This window comes from Stegastes partitus, unplaced genomic scaffold, assembly GCF_000690725.1.
Source record: "Stegastes partitus isolate 25-593 unplaced genomic scaffold, Stegastes_partitus-1.0.2 Scaffold158, whole genome shotgun sequence".
NCBI classification, from domain to species: domain Eukaryota; kingdom Metazoa; phylum Chordata; class Actinopteri; family Pomacentridae; genus Stegastes; species Stegastes partitus.
The window spans coordinates 20315-39215 of record NW_007577889.1 but is presented as its reverse complement, the minus strand read 5'-3'; the positions used below and the strand labels follow the sequence as shown (position 1 = coordinate 39215).

Here is an 18901-nt window from a genome sequence, read left to right as displayed (position 1 = left end):
TGAAAACAAGTCTGACGCTAATGGTCTTGTCCATCTCGGGACACTAACCCTGGTCCTCTCTGTGAAAGTCCATTCTCTGGTTTACGCCTCCAACCGCACCTTCTATGTCCTAATCCAGACTATGTCCCTCCTTTGAACTTGCCACCTTTCCTACGTTTATTTGAAATTGAAATTACATTCCACAAAATGTATCAGTATTTCTTCAATGCAGGCTTCATGTCTGTATAAGTCACAAATCCTACTTGCAAAGATTTTAGGTGACTTCTGGTGGAGCTCAAGAGTTTGAGAACACCTTTCTGATTTTAAACTTTGAACACAAAATATTCAACACAGCAAGTTTTAAACATCAAAATTAAGTAACAACTACCAAGACTGGGATTGTGTGGTCTAGATTCAATGATCTGCAAACAGCTGTGTGTGCATCATGCTTGTCATTTTATTCCACTTACTGCAAAGAGATGAGGCCTCGATTGAACTTGATTGCACCAGCTATTGCTTGAACCCCTTCATCATGTAACAGGTTGGCTGTAAGACTGGGATACACAAATACGTTCACAAACACACACACATATGCACAAGTTAGGGAATAGCACGATATCAGACACAACATCCCTTAAGTTATGTTTCATTTTAAGTCTATAACTACTTACACACAGCTCTGAAGTTTGAAAATCACTTTTTTTTCAGTCTTGAAAAGGTTATTACAGAATTATTGACTCAGGCTGTCAGTGTAAAGTTGTGCATGTCATCGTATTTCTTCAAATAGAGTTCATCTCACAGAATTTGTGGTTGGTTTTCCATCATGCCATAGCACTTTATGACACATCACAGCCTGAGACGAGTGGCATTTCACTCAACACTGAACAGTCAGACATTTCCATCCACCTGGGAGGCATTATACTGTACTGCCATTCATTAGGTGACTCACTCGAGGTCCTGTAGAGAGTGGTTCTCATGGAGCGCATGTGCCATGTTCTTCGCTCCCTCCACCCCAATGGAGTTTTCCCTGAGACTAACCAGACAGAAAACCACATGAAAGTGAAAAAAGTGACAAGAAATAAACTTTTTAATAGCCGCAATACCAACGTATTCTTGTGCCTATGTGCCACATGTTCAGCCACAACATTAAAACCACTAACAAGTCAATGGTCTAAATATTGAGCATCTCAACACAACACAATGCTCTTCTGGGAAGCTTTGGGTCCTGGCATTCATGTGGATGTCACTTTGACACGCCACAAAACTAATCAGGAACGACTCGAGGAACCCGACCAAGAGTTCTCCCCAGATCCCAATCTGATCAAGCATCTACAGGATGGGCCTGGACAAGCCTGATACATGGAAACCCCACTTGAAAACCCACAGGACCCAAAGGAAACAATGGCATCTTGCCAGTGTCAGACACCACAGAGGTTGTGTCTTAATGCCCCAGAGCTGTTCAGGCAGCATGAAGCAGACCTACACAATTTTCGGCGGGTGGTTTTATTGTTGTGGCTGATGTGTCTAAACACTATTCACACATACGTATAGCATGCTCTAAGTAGAGTTCCAATCAGGAAGCTGTAGCTGAAGAACTGGCTGTGATCAGTCCTCAAAAAACAAGTGCATTTCATGAACTGATCCAAAATATCTTAGCAAAAAGCATCTGTGTATCATTATAGATTCTTTGTAGGAGGATCAAATCCTCCCTAACAAGACATTAGAACTCTGGGGTTACTGCAGAGAAGCAGAGAGAAGGTGTAGGTTTAATGCTCACTTCAAGGAGACGAGGCCACGGTTCAGCCTAAGTGCTTTGGTTAAGGCTGTCATTCCCCGGTTGCTGATTGAGTTACTCTGAAGTCTGCAAACACAGAATAAGTTTAATGAATGACTTGGAAGACAAATTGCATTTTTTTTCTCCAGGATGTGTGAACCTAAGTGTAACACTCCACAATGTTGACGTGCATTAAAAGTAGACTTTTGAATGAAAGGTGATGGAAAAGGCAGAGGGAAAAATTGCAGGTACTGACTGGAGCGACAACAGAGTGTGGTTTAGTGTCAAAGCCTCTGCCAGAGCGACTGTTCCTTTGTCCCCCAGCTGGTTACTACAAAGACTGCAGGAGAGAACCAAGACATTAACCAAAATCAGTAATTAAACAACTGCACCCTATGTGACCTAATTACAGGCTCTGTGGTAAAAACAGGTATTATTTATACCAGTTCAATATGAAAGTGAGCTGCAATTTAGCCTGTTAGCGTGCTGCTGTGCAACACGTCTCAATGTATAAAATGCAGTATGGAATGACCAAGATGAGCAGATAATAAATATATTAATTTAAGGTTACATCAGCTTCGTGAGAGTCCGGTTTGTCTTCAGTGCTTCTGCAATCCTCTTGGCTCCACCTGCTCCGACTGTGTTTTTCCGAATACTGAAACAACAAATGCACAAAAGGAAGGTCTATTGAATACTCCTGATGATAACCACAAATATACATGTACCATATACATGAGAAAAGCAACACTTGAAACGTAAGCAAGACTCACTTCAGAGACACCAGTTTGCGGTTGCACTGCAGCACTTCTGCAAGCGCCTGAGCACCTTCCTCCTCAATGGCGTTGTTCTGGAAGCTAAGAGAAATTGAGAAGATCCTGAACTGTTACATTTTCATTTTATTAGATGATTGTATGTTCAAACAAAGAGAAATGCAACTCACTTGATTGATATCAGAACTTGGTTCATTTTCAGAGCCTCCGCCAGGAACTTTGCACCTTTAGAGCCGATGTTGTTGTTCCGGAGACTAAATTATAAACAGATACACGGAATCATAATGAGACAGTCTGCATCAATGCATACGCTTTTAAAATATGAAGAGAATTATTAATCACATTTCAGCAACTTGAAGTTAACATTGTTATCTGAGGAAATGTTTAAATGAAATTCAGGGAGTAAAATTTACAGGACATCACAAAGTTTGGTTTGGTGTTCTTTGATATAAGACTAGAAATCATTCATATGGTCATCATAATAAACTGCCTGCAAGCAGCTTTGGGTTTACACTGATTTATTGATACTATTCAGAGATAATATTATCCGCTAATAATGAATCAATAAATATGTTGTAATGCAATAGTTATTACACACACATCTGCATTTACAGTCCTCTCTCATTTCTTGGCTCATTCCATTAATAACATTTGAAAACAAAAGGTCATGGGCTGTTTTGAGGGTTCCCTTCAAATAAGTTCTGATTATGGGGGAGCTGACATATGAAAAAAATTGAAAGACGAGTCAAAGTCCAAACATTTGAAATAGTGATCTAAAATTTCACAGATATCTTTTTTTATTGCTGTCTTTAATATCAATTGTTTATGATAAAAAAGTTTTAAGGTTTAAGTTTGAATAAGAGATGGCAGAAGGCCCCTGATGATTTAAAACAGAAAGGCCTTCCTTTTTCCTCCTGACTCTGTTAAAACTGCGTTTTTTTGTCTGTCTGTTTGTTTGTTTGTTTGTTTATTTGTTTTTTGAGGCAGTCCACCCAACCAAAGTTTAGCACAGAGGAAGAACACACTCTTAAAAAGCAATAAATCTGTTCATTTAATTTTGACAACTAGTAAATCTCACTTGAGAGAAGTTAGCGTGCGATTGACCAGGAGGGCTCGACTCAGGGCTTTGGCACCTTTGTTGCTGACAGAATTCTCTGCCAAACTGAGGAGGTGAAAAAAAAAAGAGTTTCAGTCATATAAAACAAAATAATAATAATAATTACATCCATCAATATACTCGCATTATTCCTACAATCACAAGCATCAAGTGGTACTTACATTGCTGCAATCAGTCAGACCTCTACTAAATCATAATTAAAAAGTTGTGCTGTTTCTCGGAACAATCAAACAATTTGATTTGATGCTGTGCTTCAGAACAATTAGACTGCAACAGGTGATGCTTTGTTTATAAATGTGATCTCACCTTATTTTCCGGATATGGCAGTCTTTGGCACTCAGGAGGCTTCCCAGTAATTCCATGACATCATCTTTAAAGTGATTATTCTCCAATCTGTTGAAGAGATATAATGTGAGTTTCACCCTTTAGTGTTTGTCCTGAGTTGTTTTGGGGAGACGTTGCTTTGAGGAGCTCACCTGAGATGGCTACAGTACAGCAGCTGTGGGAGCAAACATTTCACTGTTGCGTAGTTCAGAGAGGATGTTAAGTTGGTCTGTTCGCTGCACTCTGGAGACACGTGCAGCAGGTAGCCCAGCACTACACAGTGAGGCCGTGTTAGCTTCCCAGCGAGCGTACCAAGTCGTAAATCCTCCTCCACACTCCGTAACAGCTCCGTATGCTGCAGCTCCTGTAAACAATAAGCCAGGTTGACTGCTCGCAGGGACACCACAGCACCCCCACTGACCAAGAGGCCTTGTAGGAACCCTGCTGCCCATGACTTCTGGCTGCCATCATCTTTCCCAAGGGCCAGAAGCCCTGCGAGAGGTTTGATTGCCACTGGGCACAGCAGGCCTGTCAGGAAGCGTACAAACACATCCAAGTGACCATCTTCAGCTTGTTGAGAGTGCTGAAACGCACTTCTGAAGTGGTTCTGGAAACCAATCTTGGGCCAGGACATGGTACTCTCTGAGAACAAGTCAAAGATGGCCCGCTTGGAGGAAACATGGTAGAAAGTAGCTGCAAGAAACTCCTGCAGAGTCAAATGCGTGAAGCGGTATGTTGTGTTTATGGCTGACTCCTCTCGAACAAGAACTCCAGCTCCAAGACTGCCTTGAGTTAACAGTAGATCAATCCCATAAGCCCTCAGGTCCTGCTCACTGAAGGTGTACTTGTGTTTGAGGAGCCCGTAGAACGCCAGTCGTCCCAGATTCCCCAGCAGTTTCCGATTGCTCCCCTGAAGCTGCTCCATTTTGACAGGCTCCCTGCCTCTCGGTTCACCTAACTCAGCTTTCATGAAACAAAAATGGGCGTACAGCTCGGTGCAAGTCCTTGGAAGGCTCTCCTGTGTTTCACCCTGCATTATGTACAACAAAGTATCAGCGACTATCCAGCAAATGCATGGTATGTAGCACATCACCATCAAGATCTTATGGGACTCCAGGTGGGCCCATATTTTGCTGGCAAAGTCCCTCTCAGAGAAGTGGTGGTTTAGGAAGATCTGGACTTCCTTAGGGCTGAATCCAGGGATCTCAGTAACTCTGTCCACCAGTCCTCCGGGGATGAGAGAGGCTACTGCTGGCCGGGAAGTCACCCAAACGGCTACGTCAGGGAGCAGATTCCCTCGGATGATGTTAGTGACTAAGTCATCGATGGACACTTCTTTCTTCGGGTCATTGCAAGGAGCTGCGTCGGAGAAATTTAAAGTGCAGCGGAATTCATCCAGACCATCAAGTATGATCAGCGTCCTGCAGGAGCTGTTCAGGACCAGACTCGGGTCTGTTAAATGAGGAAAACTCATTTTCACCAGCCTCTCAGCAGAAAGCTTCTCCACTGAGTTTAGCTCACAGAAGGTGAAAGGTAAGACAAAGTTCACGTCTGTACAGATGGCCCCTTGGCTCCACTGTCTGATGAAGTGTCGTACCCAGGTTGTCTTGCCGATACCAGCCACCCCGACTGTGAGGGACACTCTGGGAGGCACACTGACTCGAGTCAGGGGTTCGAACAGTTTGGCCAGCCCCAGCTGCCTGAGATGATTTCTTTTCCCTCCTCGAGTCACTCCCACCTGCATCAAGTCGTGTTCTTTTTGTTGGAGGTCAGAAAGTCCATCGACCATCAGTAAGGTTCTTGAGGAGACGTTTAGTTTGGGGCAGCTGACTGAGTCTCTTTCTCTGTACTGTTCATATCGCCGTAACAGTACCTCTTTGTGCTGCTTCACCATGGAATCTACAGGAAAACATGATGACCCAGGTTAGAAAGGAAAGGATTTTTTTTTTTTTTTTTTACAAAGAGTAAAAGTAGTAAATGGGTTTTATTTTTGTACAGTTTTTTTCCAATCAGTTAGCAGCTTGAGGCACAAGTACCATATAGTCATCACCTGGTGTGATTAGAGAATAGTTGCCGCCCCTTGAGCTACTAATATAGATGCATAAACGACTCGCTGAGAGCATTTGTTTCGTCAAACTTTAAAATAAGGACTAATGCATCCTAAGAGCTTCAGTAGAAAGCAACTGCATTTCCCTTTAGGGTTCTTGAAGACATTTTACCTCTCATCCCTTTTCACTGTGAATAAGACCTTTTAACCTTTCATGCAAGAGGTTTGTTCTTGGATGAAACGTCTTCAAGAACATAAAGAGAAGTCCAGTTGATTTCTACTGAAGCTTGTAGGGTTACCATGATCGAGATGACTGAGAATCTACACAGACTAATAGAGGACTAATGCCAAGAGCAAACGCTACTTCAAGCCACTTACTGTGGTTTATGATGAGCTGGGAAACCTGAGAACTGGAGCTTTCTATGAAGCCCTGAAGGGCATCAGAGCCTTGATTGTCTTTGCCGGTGACAATAGTAGTGAGCATGTTAATTTGGTCCTGCAACTGGCCTGCGTCCTTGATCTTGGTCTCCTCAGATGAACTCAGTACATCTACCTTCCTCAGGTGGCTTAAAATCTCTTCCAGGAAGGAGGGCGTGATAAAGCTTTGCAGCTGCTCGTGATGCTTTTGGATCCAGCCAAGTTCTAAATCAAAACAGAACACAGACAAAACCCTTAAAAAGTGATTCATGAGATTATCAAGTGAGGGATAACAGACAGTTTCTTGAGCTAGTAGATATTCTCAAATGTACAAGAGCAAAATGTGATGCCTTGTCATTTTTTGTCTCTTTGTCAGACATCACAGAGCTGAATTTAAAAAACTAATTTGTCAATCATTGAAAGTGTTATGATATTTTTAAATAACTAGGTGATACATGGTGATCATTCTCAGTTTGAGCACCACAGGATCCTGTTAGAATCTACAGGTTTGTGCTGCCTCCTGCTGCTTCATTTCCTGTTTTCTCCCTTTTTAGTATTTACAATAAATTTCATATGCATCGTCAGAATCAGTCCCCTTCATTGGTTTAAATGTTGACACCTTCCTATCACACACCCCCTTTTTTTAAAATCCAATATCTGTCTGTTGTTTGATCAGTCTGATCGGTTCACTACTCGCATCCAGACCGGAATATCTCAACATCTATTGGATTGACATTTGTGATCCCCAAAGCATGAATCTCAGCTTGACGCTATCCTTGTAGATCAAGTCCAGTCAGGTCAGTTCACAGCTCAGTATCACATGGGGGGCCTTTACAACCTGTGAAGCATCCAACATCTTCTATCTTTAGGCTGTCAGGCATAGCAACAGAGGAGAGGTCCATTACTGTAGGATGTACACTCAGTATGTTGTGTATAAATCCTATCTTGTACCACCAGCAGGCATCCTGAGAAATATCTGAACTACTCCTTACTGGGCTTCAACAAAGACTTTAATTCTAGTGCCTAACATAATGTTCACATTTGTGAGATGAAAAAAACTCCCTGGATGACCAACTATCCAGGACACTGAGTTCTCATCTATCGCCATCATCAGGTCAAAAGCTGAAGTAGTTTTGCTTTTTTATCTGTACTTTATATTTTGTGCTTATCAGCTAAAGTGAGATGTTGAACATAATAAACAAACCAGCTGAACATTAGTCCATCACCATCATGATTCTGAGCACGCCAGCATATTGGTATTAGCATTTAGCTCAAACCTCCCCTGCATCTAAGTTTATCCTCGCAGGCGTTTTCAGTTTATCTGTTAAATTGATTTTATTTGCGGAGCCGCAGCCTTAACACGATGCAGTACTGAATCAATAAAAAAAAGCCTCCAACAGCAAATGCTGCAGAGAATCTCGTGGATGAAATGATTCTGCCTTGTATTGAGCCCACAACTCAAAGAGTATTGGTGCTGTGCTCGTAATCAATACCAGTCCCCGATGCCTCCCATACTAATAATCCCCTCAAATGAGCACAAGCACTTCTACCTGCAAAAACGTATGAACACACACACACACACACACACACACACACACGAACACCAAAAAAAACTGCTCTAATTTGGAACCAGTGCAGTAGATATCAAATTAGTTCGGCTTTATAGAAAAACGATGTTTTGTGAATAACAGGCGGCGCTTATGATGTCATTTGTTCTGCCTTAAATCACATCCCATAGTGAAGTCTAAAGAAATAAGGCAAAAACACACTGTACAACAGCCAGTTAAATATAATAAAGTGAAACAAAGAAGAATGATGGTTTTTAAATAAGTTTTTCCAAACTCCAGTTTGACAGATTAGCTTGATTTTAGGTTTTCTTTAGCAATTATCATGATTAGTCCTTGTCAGACAGACAGTTAAATGTAAAAGTATTTGGTATTGGTTTGTTAGAATGAAAAGAAACACAGAATATCACAACAATATATAGAGCAAAAGTTAATAGGAATTATGGCAGATGCAAACTTTGGACAGTCCACTTGGTTTGTACACAGTAACTTCTTCTCTGGCGGTTCTTAAAATCTAGTAAACAGCCTTTATTTTCTTCAATTCGAGATTTTCGCCCACTTTTCTTGCAGATCACCTCGATTTCTGAGATGTGAGTTCTAATTTTGCATGTTTAGGAAGTACTTCATGATGGATTTCGAGGTTTGTGCTGGATCTCTGGCACCATCTTTTCAGTTTCACTTTCTTGAATCACTGCATGACAGCTTCATTAAAGAATTTGGTACCATTCAGTGGCATGTATTCTCCTTTCTGTCCACGCAAGAGCTCTTTTGCCACAGGTTACATCAAATGATCTTTTCATCAAGTGGGGCTCTTTCCCCCCCACTTAAAAACTTTGTGACTGTGGCCCAAGAGCTCAATTTTATTTTTGCCACTCCCTGGAGGAACATTTTTGCTGCTCACAAATGTCTGTTTTATTTGGTCTCATTGGAAATAAATCAGCTTCTTGTTTGGAGATCATAAGAACCTGATCTGTTTCTTCTGTAGTTCAGTCAGGTTTGTCTTATATGTCATTTTGTGGTCAGTAAGTCATCACTAAAAATTCTCAAGGCTTCAACTCACAGTGCTATTCAGGTTATATAAAAAGCAGCTAGCAGTTTGTAGGTGTATGAAGGGTGGTGTAAGTTGCCACGCAATCAGGGAAAATTGCCACAGATGCAGTTGAACAGGTGGGTGAACATTACGACCAGCAGCTTCACCAGGAACAATCAGATATTCACAAAGAGCCGCAATGAAAAATGAACAGTTAGGAAACGTCCAATTTAAGGCCCCTGAAAATGCCTCTTGGGAAGTTCTGTGGCCGCTATACCTACTGATTTGAGTAACTCCAGGTTGCATTCATGGTAACATGTACAATGGCAAGAAGTGTGCCTTGGTCATGACTCATAGACCACACAGTCTAATTTCTGTCACTTGTTGGCATGCTTTTGGATACAAAGAGTTTTGGATATCTGTATTTCTGAAATAGCCTTTCTCAGTCAACATACTCCCTAAACACAGAGTTGAGGCTTGAATTTGATCATTGAGACAGTTTTCTAATATTGTGCAGCCTCATTTAGAAGCCAATCAAGTTTTCTTTTATATCTCACTGGTAGCTCAGGAGGGGGCTGCAAGGTGGTGGTTAGCATCGTTGCCTCGCAACGAAAAGGTCGTTGGTGAAGACACCCGGGATCTTTCTGTGTGGAGTTTGCATGTTTCCCCGTGCAGCGTGGGTTCTTTCCGAGTTCTCCGGCTTCCTCCCACAAGGTCCAAAAACTGGTGACCTGTCTAGGGTGTCCCCTGCTTTTGCCCTAAGTCAGCTGGGATAGACTCCAGCCCCCTGCAACCCTAGTGAGGATTAAGCGGTGTATAGATAATGAATGGATGGATGGATGGATAGATCAGTGTTGCTAACTTTGTATGTTAGCAACACTGATCAGTTTGTGTTTAGCCCCTTCCCTTCCCTTCCCTTCCCGTCTTGGCAGTACCAAGTTCGGGTTGAATAGTTCTTGTAGTCCTGTTAGTTTAGTGCACTTGTTTATTCTGCCTGTCTGTAGACCTCCATTCCTGAGTCGCTATTGGGCCCTTAGATCACCTCTGACCTGACTCCAGTTACCGTCTCGATCAGATGCCCCTTGGCCTGTTTTCTGCTTCCTGTTCATTTGTAAATCTACTTATATTTGTCATCCTTTGCCGTGTCTTTGTCGGTGCCTGAGTCTGTTCCGTGGCATGTACAGTTTAATCTGGAAGGCTTATTTTTCATTTAGGTTCTGTCCTGACTTTCACAGCCCCCCTTCACTGCCATTTCCATTTCAGACAGTAAAAATTGCCGACTGGAAGCCCTTTGATATCTTTTTATAGCCTTCCTGTGCTTTAAAGGCATCAATTAGCTCAGTTACCTTCATTTTTCAGATCTTCAGTTGCTCAGAGGAGTCCGTGGTTGATGAGTGCGACCTGAGTCGGGTTTGACTCATCATAACGAGTCAATTAAAGCCGAACAAGTAAATAAAGTTCTGAGGGTGAGCGTCCAGACTTTTACATATGCCATAGTTTTATTCTGTTTAAATTCAAATTAGGAATAAAAACCATCTGTGTATCTTCATGAGAAGAAACGTACATTTTGAGGAGTGTTTTACTTCAAATAAATCAACAAAATGTGTCATTTGCCGTGTGCACACTGCAGTTAACAGCAAATTATAACATGACAGCCTGGGTCTCTCTGCAGGAATTTTACAAAGTCAGTTTGTTCTAAAGATGCCTTCATAATCCATCCAAAAAACACTGAGAAGACAATTAAACATATTTCAAGTAGAAGGGTTACAACAAACTAGGAGAGATTCAAGAACTCGCTCAATATAAGTTGTCCAACTAATCAAACACACGCTACGCTTGATTGAATTTAAAGCTTTAAATGCAAACCTGAAAGCGGAGGGTCTACCGGGAACCTTTTTCTTATAAATATTTAAATGTCTCTGTGGAAACAACCTCTTCTGGTTCGTGAGAAGCATCAAAGTAATTTCTATCACCTGAAAGCTGTCTGAACAATATGAGTGCCTCCAAGGAAATAGATGGGCGGACGTGGTAAACGGCGTGTCATTGTTTGTGGCTATCAGTAACTAGGTGACAGCCGAAACATTATTTTAACCATAAAAATAAAAGTCACATGTACATTTCACATCCTGTTGGAGGAGGATAATTTCGTCAGAGGGCATTTGGGTATGATCATTACTGATGTAACCTTCTGAACCGGAAAAATCCAACAGTGGGTTTGAAAGATATGTTTTCTTTAACAAAACAACAACAGCAAACAGTGCACGTAAAACCCAACGGATGTTTAACTATTCGACAGGCCTAGAACATATTACAAGTTAAGAATGGTTTGATCATGTTAATTAACTAAATATAAGCTTAAAGGTGTCATATTTCATCAAAAGGAGTTTGTTTTATAATTATGCTTTGAAATAAAAACACTAAAAATGAGTGATGCACGATATTAAAATTTCTGACCGATATCCGACATTAAGATCTCTGATATCGCCGATAACCGATATTAGCGATATTACCGATGTCGATATTCGATTTTTGTTCACACCGAAAAATGAGTATAAGTAAGCACTGTGAGGAAAACTGTTCAAAAGAAGCCCATACCAAATGAGACCACATAGTCTTCTTCATTACGTAACAAAAGTAAAACATATTCAAACATATTTAACGTTAATGGACCATTTAAGTAAAAACATCTGAAATAGCAGCAATATCAAATGTAGAGACGATGTTAGACAATCATCGGTTTTTCACATCAGCTAAATTTGTTCATCGGACTGATACCGATATATGGGAAAAAAACACTAATATCGGCTGATACCCATGTGGTCGCCGATAAATCGTGCATCCCTATTAAAAATAAAAGGCTTCATACTGATTGTTTCTATGAAAACGTAAAATTTGGCACAACTCAGAAGCCATGACTGAATCAGCTGAGACCAACAGTCGTGACAGATCTACAGCTTGTGTTTAACCGGTGTAAAGATGAGACGACCAGAGAGATGAAAAGGAAAATTTAAAAAAAAAGAAAAAAAAGAAATTGATAAATGTAGCGTGGCTCAAAAACAGTCAGTGGAGGAGCAGGTTGTCACCAAGTTGTTGGAAGATACATTCAGAAATACCTCTCTAGAGTTGAAGAGCAGAGTCGTGTGAAAAACTGTTGATGCAGATGTTGTAAAAATATAAATTGACCTCATCAAATAGCCTGTCTGTAGCATGTGGATGTCTCAGATGGCTTATTTTCCCCCAGTACATATTGTTTATGGCTTGATTACTCCATCATAGTGCGCAGAAGACATTTTAGAGTTCTTCTCTGTTGTTTCTATTGAGGTGCAGAACTTGACATTGCAGTGACAAATGAGCCCACAGTGAGTAAATAAGTGACAGGTTCATCAAACACCACCAGTTCAAGATTAATCTACACAGTTTCATTCTAATTTGTCAGGAAACTCCTCTGTGTCTCCTTATAGTAAACCCTCCTTTTCTCTAATTCTTCCCCTTAACAAATGGACGCACATCTTGAGCTTGTTTGTCTCTGTCTTGTGGTGCACATGATTAAAGCAGCTTTGGCTACGTGCACGACTTCAGTGAAGGTTAGGCTGTCATCTAGTTTCTTTAACTCAGTAGTCACTGATCTGCCGATAAGGCTCTAATCTCACCTCTGCAGCTTTGCATTCTTCATAAGAATCTGAGGGAAGATGACAGACGATGATAGTGTCAACGTAACTGATAACTAATTGAAACTGTGGATTGACCTTTGGAACAGTAGAAATAGAAATCTTTCTTTGGCTCTGTTGTAAGTAAATTTACTTGTGTTCATTTAAATCCCCTTTATTCCCTTCCTTTTATTCCCTTTAAACTCCCTTGTCATTGTTATTACTGATATACTCCTTTACTGCCATTGGTCGGCATTCTCTCGTTTCTCACTGCGCACTTTTTTTCTGTTCAAAATAACAATAAGAAAGATCAACAATTAGAGAGACACCGGAGTGCAGTTCTGACATAATAAGCACGTTAAAGAAACTCTCACCCTCTGCTTCTGCTCGTGACGAGGCCGAGCAGGTAGACTGAAGGTCCATGTAGCAGTCATCCTGCCACGTGATGCGTTTGCTTCGGTCCATGATGGAATCGTAATGTGTCTTCCTCTCCATGAGAAAGTTTGATGTTTACAACCCCCGATGCTCCTGTTTGTTTCTGCGCAAAACAAAAGGACAACACATGACATTCTTAATGTGCAACTTAAAGCTCCAAATGAAAATTCACTATAACTCCTATCATCAAAATCAAACTGCTTGGTGTTAAACGTTTTTCTTGTTGTTTTTATTTTATTTTAAATTCAAAATATAAAGGTTTTTTTTTTTTTTTTAAAGATAGCTATTAAGCTTTTGACCTGCTAAACATGACAGGCGCTCTTAGCTGAAATGACTTACTATTCCTGGAAGCATTGTGGTTTTAGCTGTCTGGTTTAGAGACAGCGTCTGCCAGCTCTTTCAGAGCCTCGCTTTGAATATGCAATGCATTTGCGGCTTTTAACCATTTCAGGTCAATTCAAAGCAGAGCAAATGACCATGCACTTTACATAACTAGATACTTATGTGGACTTTACATAAGAGACAACAGAGAAAGTGTCTCAATACAGGATGAGAAATACAGTCAGTAACTGGAATACCACAAGTCTATTTTTTAACTTGACGTTAGAATATTTCAAAAAGAAGCTGGTTTACTTTAAATTGTCAAATGTTTTTTTAAAATTTAGATAAACATTTATTCCAATTTTGTTGCTGCATCGGCTGTTAAAAGTGATAAATGACATCACAAAACTATTATCTGCAACTTCTTGACCTCAATCCTTGCAACAATTGATTATTATAGATCATGAATCACATTATTAAGATGTTAAAAATATTGGCTGGACTCTCATTTACTACCCGTATGCAGTCTCTATATGTTACAAAGAAAAAAAAACATGCAATCCATTTTACATGTGCTATTAGGTTCTATCATTTATTTAAGATGGTATCATTCTCTTGTTTCACAGATGACACACATCTTTTCGTTTCTACTTCTCTTAAAGAGCTCATTCATTTTAAAAGCAAATCAGACTGATTTGCAGTCAATCCTCTGAAGCCCCAACAGTGGGTTGGAATTTTTGTAATTATTGTATATAGTTGTTCACAAAGTTTATATATTTTTTTTGCACTGAAAGGCCTGGACCTTACTTTTCGTTTTACTCGTTACAATGACAAAAAAACTATTCTGAATCTGACTCTGAATCTGAAAGCGAGGACATAGATTGCAAAAACAAACAAAAAAATCTTGGATTTCCAGCTTTCCGAGGGCCTTGAACTAATCATGTGCGATGATGTCGGAAATGTAATCAAATCTAAGCTGGAAATGATGATATTTGACTAAAATACTTTTATTCTACATGTCTCATTAAAAAAAAAAAAAAAAAAAAAGTGCTTACAATAAATAAATGTTGTAAAAAGAAAAAACAAAACAAACATCCTGCACTCTTTGACATAATCATGCAGCCACAAGTGACTCAGCTGTGACGAACAGTCTGGTGACAAAAATTCTGAGAATTTTCAGGTTACCTGCTGACTGTGTTTACACAGAGCAGAGGACACAAGTAAGGACACTAATTAGAAGTATTAAAGCAAAGTATTCTGATCAACAAAATGAGTGCAGCATGGCTCAAAAATGGGATTCAGAGGAGCAAGTTGTCAGACGATACAGTCAGCATGGTGAAACATTTTTCGTGTGCAGGGAAGTAAAAATGCCCCATTCGGAGAGGTTGTAAAAATAAAAGTAATGAAATATCTACAGTCACAAAAAAGCAGCAAAATTTTAATTGTTTTAAATTAGACTTACCACCACTGAAGTGATATGACGATGTTGTTAGCAAACATTTGATTATTTAAGATAAGAGATAAGATATGTCTTTATTTATCTCACAGGGGAGAAATTCACATTGTTGTCAGCAGCAGTACACACAGTGAAACAGAGCAAACACAAGTATAAAAATACACATAGAATATAAAAATGAGGATATATAGAAAAGATATATAAAAATAAAGAAGAATATATATACATATATGCAAATACCAGTGTAATATGAATAGACTATTTCTAAATGTGAATGGTTTGCACTCTTGCACAGGGGTTTTCAGTTAAATTGGATGATTAGACTGAATCTGAAGGAGGTCTACTGGAAATTACATGATCAGTGGATCAGTCGACCACATCTGCCGATGCCTGCCAGGCTCTCGGATCTAATCAAGCAACAAGGGGAAACACCAATGGGGGCGATTGTAATTGTGCAAGGTGGGTTTTTTGAAGTGGTTCTAATTGTTTTGTAATTATTTCAGAGGCTTGATTAAAATTACATCAATGGTCCCCACATGCCTCACACTTCATTGTAAGAAGTTTTGATGTAGGTCAGTGTGCTCCAATCAGGAGCCTCCAGTGATGCTGCATTTATGTACTTCACACCTCAAAACTTTGCAACTCCTTTAAGGTTTTTTTTGAAGAAAAACAAAATACCCATTCTGTATGATAGCCAAACCTAATGTACAGATAATGCTGCTCATTTATACATGGTATATATTTTTGCATCTATACAAAATGTGTGAATTACAGCGTGTTAGCAGGATGATTTTATGTCACTGCATGTCCATAAAACTGCAGCAGAAGTAGTGCAAACAAAAATTAAACTCATGTTTGAGGTTCAGCTGAGACAAACGGGAAATGGTGAATACCTTCCTGTGTGGTTTATTGCTGATCACGTAACTTCTCACACAGGAAGTGAATTCAAAAAGTCAGACCTCAGACAAAGTCCCCAGCGTGCCAACCTCCGGTGTTAAGTTTATGGTTTTAAGAGACAAAACCAGTTCATGAAACACTAACCTTATAATTGTCATGCCTAAAAAAAAAAGTAATTATTCCCTTTGGAAGTTTTCCCCTTTTAAAAATGGAATCATCTACCTTTTTATTTGGCTTTTTGGAAAAGAATTTACAAATAAAGGACTTTCGTGGCAAAGTGAAAACAAATTTCTACAAAGTCAAATGATGAAAATATTAAATGCAACAAAGGTGACTGCATAAATATTCAAGCACTCTGAAAGTGTTCAGGAAATAGAAACAAGAACATTTTCAAGTCATCCCTTGGTGTACAATTAAATCCATTATAGACAAATTGAAGGAGAATGGCACATGTGTAAATCTGCCTCGAGCAAGCCATCATAAAAAACTTAGAAACTTATTGAGGCAGGACATCAAGACGCCTATGAATCCTCTGAAGGAGTTTCAAGCTTAAACAGCTGAGATAGGAAAGACTATGCATAAAACAACTGTTGTCTTGTGGAAGAGCAGCAAACAAAGCCACTGTTTAAAAAAAAAAGGTCAATATATTTTAACTAGAGTTTGCCAGAAGCCATGTGAGAGACACCTGGAAGACGGTTCTTTGGTTTGACTAGACTGAATTTGAGCTTTTTGTCCATCAGTCCAGATGCTATGTTTACACTGTACGTCATTACAAACGCACCATCTCCATCATGAAGCATGGTGGTGGCAGCATCATGCTTCTCAGCAGTAGGCCCTTGAGCGCTTGTAAAGGTAGAGGGTGAAATGAATGCAGCAAAGAACGGAAACGTGCTGGAGGACAGCCGGATGCAGTCTGCAAGAGCATTTGTTCTCCAGCAAGACAACCTTAACCTCAACCCTACTGAGAATTTGTAGCTGGACTTTAAAGGGCTGATAATCATCTCCATGCAACCTAACAGCGCTAGAGCTGTTCTGCAAAGAATAAAAAAAAAAAAATGCAGTGTTCAGATATGCAAGGCTGATCGAGACCAATCCACACAGACTCAATACTGTAACACAACTAAAGGTGCATCCACTAAATACAGGAATCAGTTATTATGCATTTAAATGTTCTAATTAATTGAAACTTTTTAGGAAACTTTTGCCAAAAAGCCAAATTAAAAAGGTCATAATTCAATGTTGAAAACCTCCAAGGATGGTAATACGTTACAGGTACTGTATGTTCGTGAGCAGTAAATACGCAGGAATTCTGCTTAACAGCAACAACAAGCAAAAAACACAGGCAGCAGCACCTTTGACATGAGGCCCTACGGCAGCATTTTAGAGCAAAAAGTCAAGCAGATGTTATTTATGAAGTCATACACAACAATCGATTGTAAAACTAGCTCCTGATAAGGTGAATGAAAGTGTGAAGATCTTAATCTTATTTCATTTTCATGAGCCTGTAGCTAACGCAGACTCAAGGCAATGACAGAAAGTTAACAAATAAATTAAACTAAAAAGTTGTGTACAGTACAAAAATGCCAGTAACTCACCATGGGGTTTCTCGAAGGCGTCTGTAGGCAGGCAGGCAGGTCTGCGGGTGTCAATGCCACCTAAACCAGCTTCTTCTCGACTAACAGCATAATTCTCATAAAAGCAGACATGTGGAAATTTAAAGTGAGTCGGAAGGATCTTGAGAGCGAAATCTAGCTGCGAACAAGTTCAATGAGTCTGAAGAACACGGCAGCTCGAGTCATTATGAAGTCAGCACAGTTGCTAAAGATACTGTTTCATGCTGCAGCTCCCCTCCTGCTCGTCTTATTTGGCTTCCGGTGTGGTGGTTAGCAGGTTGAACAGTGAAAAGGAAGAAAGAAAAAAAAAAAAGCTTCTGCTTTGTGCATGCAATGCATCGCTACCCGAGACCTGAAAATCAAACTTCACTTTGTTGTTTCTGTACTTTTTAGACTCTGCAAGTGGCGTCAAAAACCACAGATGAGGGCCGAGCTGACAGATAGAACATGATTACTGTGTTGGCATGCACGTCGAGCTGTGCTGCAGACAGGTGACGAACAAATCGAGCCTTTTCTGGTGAAAAATGCAGAGGAAAGATAGTTGAGCTGTTGCTGGCAGGAAGCAATGCTGCCTTGAGTGCACTTCTCAAACACATGGGACATAAATAGACTGTACACTACCTGCTCTGCTCACACACAGCTACAGTCAAACAAGCATGTAAGCGAAAGAATGCAAACGTAGACCGTAGGATGTATGAAGAGTATATGTAATTACTTTAAATAACTGGAAGAATGGAACTGCAGGGTATCAAGAGAAAAAAAAAAAGAAACAAGTGAAGTGCACACCTGTGGAAGTACTTTATTTCAAACCTGCAACATGACATTGGAAGGAGAACATCAAAAAAAAAAACATCAAAAAAAAAAACTGAGGAAAAAAAAAAGCTTTTAATTTATGACTTGTACATGCAGGTGATAGAACTTTCTTTCCAGTGTTTCTTGTTGTTTAGTGCGTCAGTCCTCTGCGGCTGAATATTTACTGCATGTATACAGTGTTTTAGTGAACAGGAATAAGATCCTGTTGCAGATCATTTTACTATTGCTGATTTGTATCTGTAATTATGCATTTGAGGACAGTAACAAAACAAAACAGACATGCTCTCAGCAGAAGTTGTGTTTTGTCTGCATTGTTTAGCTTCTTTCAGACATCTCTCATGCGTCAATATATCATTTGTAATCTTGAGCTTCACTTTTACATATTCTGCTCTTCTAGTTTACTACGTACACTATTCTGAACAAAATCTAAAAATACAGACATTAACGAGAAAATACGCTTCATAAACATTGCATAATAAAATTTCAAGGGGGAAAAAAACGCCACATCTGCTGATTGCAAATGCCATAAAAGCCTTAGATTGCCTTGATTTGCTTGATTTTATAATTACAATTTTCTCTTTTTTTTGTTGCAACATGGCTATAAAATATCCAATGATAAATCTGATTTAATGGGAAAATGTACTGAAGTGAAAATAGGTCTCCTCTCTTAGGTGATTTCATCAATTCATCAGATGC

General features: G+C 39.8%; 1 protein-coding gene across 1 annotated transcript in view; it reads right to left on the bottom strand.

The window, feature by feature from the left end:
- nlrc3 (NLR family, CARD domain containing 3) overlaps nucleotides 1-17624 on the bottom strand; it is a 23021-nt gene extending 5397 nt beyond the window's left edge. Inside the window, exons 1-13 of the mRNA XM_008279406.1 lie at nucleotides 17375-17624; nucleotides 13045-13208; nucleotides 6390-6653; nucleotides 4117-5863; nucleotides 3947-4033; nucleotides 3602-3685; nucleotides 2694-2777; nucleotides 2524-2607; nucleotides 2325-2408; nucleotides 2010-2093; nucleotides 1757-1840; nucleotides 929-1012; nucleotides 450-533 (exon numbers count right to left, since the gene is read on the bottom strand). Coding sequence (XP_008277628.1) covers nucleotides 450-533; nucleotides 929-1012; nucleotides 1757-1840; nucleotides 2010-2093; nucleotides 2325-2408; nucleotides 2524-2607; nucleotides 2694-2777; nucleotides 3602-3685; nucleotides 3947-4033; nucleotides 4117-5863; nucleotides 6390-6653; nucleotides 13045-13165 — 2891 coding nt within the window. The 5' untranslated portion in view covers nucleotides 13166-13208; nucleotides 17375-17624. The remainder of the gene's footprint in view (nucleotides 1-449; nucleotides 534-928; nucleotides 1013-1756; nucleotides 1841-2009; nucleotides 2094-2324; nucleotides 2409-2523; nucleotides 2608-2693; nucleotides 2778-3601; nucleotides 3686-3946; nucleotides 4034-4116; nucleotides 5864-6389; nucleotides 6654-13044; nucleotides 13209-17374) is intronic.
- Nucleotides 17625-18901: the final 1277 nt, after the last annotated feature.